The following is a 7045-nucleotide window of genomic DNA, read 5'->3' as shown; positions in this document are numbered from 1 at the left end:
AAGTCGTAAATCTAGAATAATCATAATCTTTTAAGACGAAAGAAATTGGGTCATATCAAGAAATTGATCGGGTGTATCGAGATGAGCAATTTATATCGGTATTTGAGGCTTTCAAAGCTCAATTAGTGATCTTCAAGGGCAACTCCCATAACACTTCTATATGTGGGTTTGGAGCTCCGTATCACCAATTAATATCTCTTTTACCCTTACACCTTGTTTGGATGGTTGTTACATATTGTTTCATAATGTATCGTATTGTACTGTATTGTTTGATGAATATAATATTTGGATAGATTGTGTCGTTTTCCGTTATTTTATGATATCACACACCAGTAATATGAATAATAAACTTGCAATACTATAAAAAAAATTATGATACGATATATAAAAAGGTAGGGTAAATGATAAAATAAAATTATTTAATAATAATGAAGTATGAGATTGAGAGAAAAAGACAACGTAACGACGCGATCACACCAAATCGGTCGTTACATAAAGTGGCATATTTCGTCATTACGTAACGACGAATTTAATGATACGATACAATAAAATTTAAGTAACAATCAAAACAAACATCGTATATAAAGTAAGAATACGATACAATACAATAGGTAACAACCATTCAAACAAGTTGTAGTTTATATTTTTGAACTTTTCGTGCTTTAAACCTCATTCATCTCTATAAAATTAAAATTCTAACGCAGCTCGATTGAAATTTAGTATATGTAAAACCTAAAGCCTTAGTAGTTCCAAAATGGAAACCTTCGCTACTAAAATAGTAACCTCTATTAGTCAATCACTGTCAAAGGGTTAAAAAAAAAGGGATATTAATATCGATCCCCCAAAATCTATCGAAATATACTTAAAATAAATTTAAAAAAAATTATTTAGAAAATGACACTTTTGACTCTCGCGTGTCTTTTACAAAAGTAAGAAAAAGAGTCCCGCGTGTGGCATTATATTTGTTACTATTAATTACTACTATAATTTATGGAATTTGTGGAGCAATAAAATTCTCATCTCCTATGAAAGGCTCTTTCCATGTTCAAATTGTCAAAACTATTTCTCATCACATTTAGGATTTGATGTTTATAAATTTCAATTTACTATCAAACTCATAATTTATTGAATTTGTAATTATATATTTTATATAAATTCTTTATTACTGGTTCATTATAACTCTGCCATGTCTGCAGACCTTAGTACAAAACAATATCAGCAAATAACATACGAGTAGAATACAGCCGCCCCCTCCCCCCCCCCCCCCCGGATTTTTCTGAAATTCCACGTAGACACGGTTGCTTCTTTAACTTTAACAATTAACATAGTCAAATGATGCATTTCTCTCTGCTTTCTCATAAGATTGGATAGTAATTTCCCCATTAAATGATACATTTTCATTCATGAACTAAGCCGCATACTATACCAATCCTACCAAAATTTTCTTTACTTCAATATCTATAAAAAAGAAAAAATTAGAATTTTTCTGTTTCCTAGTACTTTATACTAAGTCCTTGATTTTCTTAATGGACTAATCATTTTGTGCACCTGCTATGACCAAACCCAAAAAACTTCTTTCAAACTTTCTGAAACCTTTCTTCTCAAGCTCCAATAAAGGTAAGCAAAAATTGTTGTGAGTACCTTTCTTCTTGATTATCTCTTTTTTATTATTTTGTGCTGATCTTGACTTTTATTGACCAATAATAAAGGACAAAATGAAGAGGACTTGGAGAAAATTGCAGCACAAGAACAGAAGCAATTCCCTTTTGAAGTACTTGTTTCTGCTACTAAAGATTTCCACCCAGATAACAAGCTTGGCGAAGGTGGATTTGGGCCTGTTTTCAAGGTAAAACAAATAAATTCACCAAAATTGAGTCTTTTTCTGCATTGAGTATGAAAAAAACTGTTTTTTTTTTCTTGTGAATTGGGTATTCAAAAAGTTGAGTCCTTTTTTAAAAAAAAAAAAATTGGGTACGAAGAAAATGAGTTTTCTTTTTGTGAATTGGGTATGAAAAAATTGAGTCTTTTTTTTTGGATGGGGTATGAAGAAAAAGTCAAGAATCTTGAAAATTTGGATTTTTTTTCATAGGGGATATTGAAAGATGGGAGGGAAATAGCTGTGAAGAAGCTTTCACATAGCTCAAGTCAGGGGACAAAGCAATTCAAGAATGAAGCTAAGTTGTTGGCTCGTGTACAACACAGAAATGTGGTGAATTTGTTAGGGTACTGTGCACATGGGGTAGAGAAGCTGCTTGTCTATGAGTATGTTGCTAATGAGAGCCTTGACAAGATCCTCTTCAGTAAGTTTTGTTACTAGTTTTATCTTCTTAGATCTACTAGTTTTTGGATGTACTTTTAAAATGAACTATAAAGAACTTGAGTACTTCTCATTTTTATTTTGTATAATGTCGGTATGAGATGAATTTAAATGGGGAAGTGAGGATTCATACCGCTGACCCCAACTTGTTTGGGACTGAAGCGTAGTCGTTGTGGTTGTTTTTAAATGAAACAAGCTAAGAGAAAGGATGACCTTCACTATACAAGGATTAAAACAAATGAAAGTGCAAAAGGATGCCTTTGTCGGTCCCTTGAGGAGTGAGTCTACTGGAAATATACTAAGATTTCTAGTTTCAAATAAGCCTTGTCTTTTGGATAAGCATTTGCACTTTGCAATTCGGAAATTTGTTCTTTGAATTATGTTCTCCAAAATCTAGTTCATTGATCTCTGCGTTTTGGTCTAAGTTGCTCCGACACGGCGCTTTAGGTGCCGCACCCGTGTCGGCACGAGTCTAGTATGGGTGTGTGTATGAGATTCGTACTGGATCTGGTCAAACAATTTTGGGTACTTTAACCACCACGGACGGAAAAATTCGAGACGAGATATAATTTGATTCCTGAAATCAGAACCAAAACTAGGGTAAATTTGAAGAAAATAGCATACATTATCTAGGAAATCAATCATTTACTTGTCTACAACTTGAGAATAAAAAAGAAATCGACACTTTGCAAGTTATACGTAAGTATTCCACAATTTCTCATAATTTAGAGATTTTTATATTTTTATTTTTTTGAATTATTTTTAGTTGGATCCTCATACCCGTATTTGTACTAGGATCCGTAGCCCCGAATTTTAGAATTTACTTCTCAAAGGATCCACCCTCTAGATCCGTACTTGTGTCAGACACCTGCACTAGTATAATTCTACTGGCAACCAATTTCTCGCAGTGGTCTTAGCAATAACAGACTCTTTACTTATTGAATCTTTTTAATCTTTCTGAATTTTGAGTAGAAGAAAGATGTTTAGTAGTTTCTCAAGCTATTACTGATTCTAATATTCTTGTATTAGAATCTGCTAATAGAGATGTACTCAACTGGAAGCAAAGGCATGACATAATTATTGGCATTGCTAGAGGGTTGCTATACCTTCATGAAGGTTCACATAATTGCATTATCCACCGCGACATCAAAGCTAGCAACATCCTACTTGATGACAAATGGGTGCCCAAGATTGCCGATTTTGGAATGGCCCGACTATACCCTGAAGATCAAACACATGTTAACACCCGTGTAGCTGGTACTAAGTATGATTCTATTGAACCTCTATGTTGAATCATTTGGTTGAACAATTTTTTGAAAAAAAATTGCTCACTCTATGTTGCTAACGACTCTATTTGATAATTTAAATTGGAAGCAGTGGCTATATGGCACCGGAGTATGTTATGTATGGACATCTATCGGTGAAGGCTGATGTATTCAGTTTCGGAGTTGTGGTTCTGGAGCTCATAAGTGGTCAGAAGAATTCAAACTTTAACAGAGATCCTGATTCTCGGAGCCTTCTTGAATGGGTAAGAACTTGATTTATCCTGTCTGGTTACATCGTCTTGATATTCCTTGTATAACTGGACTAGTAATTTTCCTTTTTATATAGATGAATTTTGGGAACTACAGCTTTTACACAATAGTCACATAGATCATGTTGAGTGTAAAAAGGAGTCCTCGGAATCAATTTACTTAAGAAAGAAGAAAGCAATACACTATTAATTCAGCACTGTTTTAAATCATTTCCTCGGGAATAAGCAATAGTCTATTGAGTCTAAGAAAAAACAGTCGAGGAAAACCCAAATAGATGAGACTCCCAGTAATAATGAGAAAATGACGCCAATTTGGTGCTATATAGAAAATTCTAATCTTATGATTCTTCAGTGAAATATTTCTTCTTACTTTTCATTTGGCGAAAAGTCTATAATTTAAGCTGGAACACTGATTAGCAGGGCATCTTTCCGTGTTGAAGATTGAACAGTTTGATCACAGTCGCATAAGTCATCTTTGGTAGCATAAATTTAAACAGGGATTTGGAAGTAACAGAAGTTGAGATTCAGTGAATCATTCTACAGTAATACTTCAAAGGAATTTTTCCAGCAATTGGATGTGGAATAAGTTGCGATTTTGCACGTTCTGTTAGACTGAGCCATCTTAGGACTAGGTGCAGAATGCAGAACTTCAGTTTACTTGATTCAACTGTGCCTAATGAGGTACTTTGGTCCATACTCTATGCGCTGATCAACTGTGTGTGGAACTAGCACTGAATTTATTAACTACATTTAAAGTAACATGAAATTACTTTTGTTTGTGCTGGGGAAGGAGGGGGGAAGGGGGGGGGAGAGGGGACAAAGTCTCATAGGTAGTTGAAGTAAACAAGAAGATACTTATAATGTGTGGAGATCCTCTTAAATGGTTTGTGGCCTTTTGAGTGAAACCATGCGGGTTTGAACTATAATGGACATTATCACACCATGTTAAGAGCGTCTTTTCGCTGGCTTAGCCTGTCAAAAGATACTATGTCGGATTGACTATGGAGATGGAGTGATGGCTTGGAAACAGGATTTGTTATTAGCCCGTTGGAGACACATAAGGAGAAAGCCTGTCAGTCCTGTGGTGCGTATTGGTGGCGATAAAAATTTTAGTTGGACAATGTGGGTGGCACATAACGGATCTCCAAATTTGGAGGTAAGAACAAAGTCTCACTTTGGTAAATGAAGGAAAGGAAAAGTTACATATAATGAGTAGGAACTCTTGAATGATATGAGGCCTCTCGGGAAAACCATGTGGTTTGGTTCTAAGCAGTTAATATCACACCATGTTAAAAAGTGTATCCGAGTCTGCTTACAGTTTTGCTTGTGACTAATCCTTGTATTAACCTTGACTTACCAAAAAACAAAAACAAAATAGTACTAATCATATGTTTACATGGTAATTCTCATCAGCCACATTTTACCTCTAATCGACCAAACACCATTAGTCTTTCGAATCTTGACAGATATTTGCTGTTGCTGCAGGCATACAAACTTTATAAGAAGGGTAGGAGCTGGGAAATTATGGACCCTGCACTGGCACAATCAGCTATCCCTGATGAGATCGCAATGTACATACAGATCGGCTTATTATGCACTCAATCTGATCCACAAGTACGCCCAACCATGCAACAGGTAGTGGTGATGCTATCAAAGAAACCCGGATCTCTTGATAAAGAGCCAACAAGACCTGGATATCCCGGTTCAAGAATTAGATCTCGCAGACCAGCTGGTACGTCTCATACAACTGGAACCTCCGGTGCATCCAATCTTTCTACGTTCAGCTCCACATCTAGTAGCAACACTGTTAGTGCAACTGCGAGTAGGTCCATAACTGCAAGACATAGATTGGACCCTCATGGAAAACGTCCTATAGGAGATTAACCGCATTCTTGTTTGAGATTTTGCTCATTCTTTTGTGTATACACTCAATTTTGTAGCAATATAAATTGCTTATAGATAGAGATTAATGTGTAGGATTACCCACTGATAGTCCACATGTAAATAACAGTAGTGTCAAATTCATTTTACGTGCATTTCGACTATTTTATCGGTATGCTACTTTCCACTATACATATACTGAGTAATTCTTCCCTTTAAGGCTTAGGTGGAGAATCCGAAACCAAAGTGTGGTTCTTTTGGACTCAAGCGACGTAAATAGGTATAAAAAAAAAACTGGGTACCATTTTATATATTCACCGCGCTATACCTTAACGGCACGTTTGTCCGTTAAGGTATAGTGATTCACCGCGCTATATTTGAACTAAAAAAAAGGCGGGTTGTATAGTGTACATATAGGACGCGCTATAGTATAGCGCAGTGAATACATGCGCTATACATACATAAAAACGCAGGTCTCCATCTTCTCCGACCAGAAACCAGTGCCCTCCTCCTTTCCCCATTCCAACGCCCCCCCCCCCCCCCCCCCAATTTTTAAAGAAAAGAAAACCTCAATGGAGCCGACCCGTCCCACAAAAAGTGTATCTTCTCGGTATTTAGATTTTATTGTTGTACATATATTAATATGTGATTTTATTTTTGTTTAGTGCCCGTAATCGTAATGTAGTGCCCGTAATTATAATGTAGTGCCATTTAGCGTAGTATCTTTGTAGTTATTGAAATTAATCATTTAATTATTTGTTAACCCCAAAAATATCTGAAAAAAAGATGATAGTTCAAACACAAACTCTCTCGAATTTTAGTCAACAAATATAAGAAAATAACATAAAAAATAACAATATTTGTCAAACTAAGTATTTTTATATGAATACTTATTAATTATATAATGTATAGTTACAAAATAATAAAGTAACATATAAAATAAGAAACAAACATATAAAATAATAAACTAACGTATAAAATAATAAAATAACATATAGGCTAATAAACTAACATATAAAATAATAACTAACATATAAAATAATAAATTAACATATAAAATAATAATATAGAAAATGTATCAACTTAAATAATAATATAGTAAAAATATCGATTAAATATTAATATAAAAGATATCGCAATATATTTAAAGATGTTAAGCAATCAAAAAGAAAAATACTTCAATTAATATTGTTCAATTTACAGACATCGTCAAGGAGGTTCCCCATGTGTATCCCGGACCTGCATCTCGAGAGCTAGTGTTGCTACAGGGCAACTATAGGTCTTCATACATCTGGGATGGGCAGTGTTTGTCC

General features: G+C 34.7%; 1 protein-coding gene across 1 annotated transcript; it reads left to right on the top strand.

Moving 5' to 3' along the window:
* The first annotated feature begins 1431 nt into the window (after nt 1-1431).
* On the top strand, nt 1432-5907 carry LOC104118425 (cysteine-rich receptor-like protein kinase 43). The gene is made up of 6 exons (XM_033652087.2): nt 1432-1617; nt 1710-1846; nt 2090-2300; nt 3347-3581; nt 3695-3845; nt 5337-5907. The coding sequence occupies exons 1-6, from the start codon at nt 1554-1556 to the stop codon at nt 5733-5735; spliced, it is 1197 nt and encodes a 398-aa protein (XP_033507978.1). The 5' UTR covers nt 1432-1553; the 3' UTR covers nt 5736-5907.
* The last annotated feature ends 1138 nt before the right edge of the window (nt 5908-7045 follow it).

Source organism: Nicotiana tomentosiformis, chromosome 4 (assembly GCF_000390325.3).
Source record: "Nicotiana tomentosiformis chromosome 4, ASM39032v3, whole genome shotgun sequence".
Lineage (NCBI taxonomy): Eukaryota > Viridiplantae > Streptophyta > Magnoliopsida > Solanales > Solanaceae > Nicotiana > Nicotiana tomentosiformis.
The sequence above is the reverse complement of the archived record's forward strand: the minus strand, read 5'-3'. Positions and strand labels throughout refer to the sequence as shown.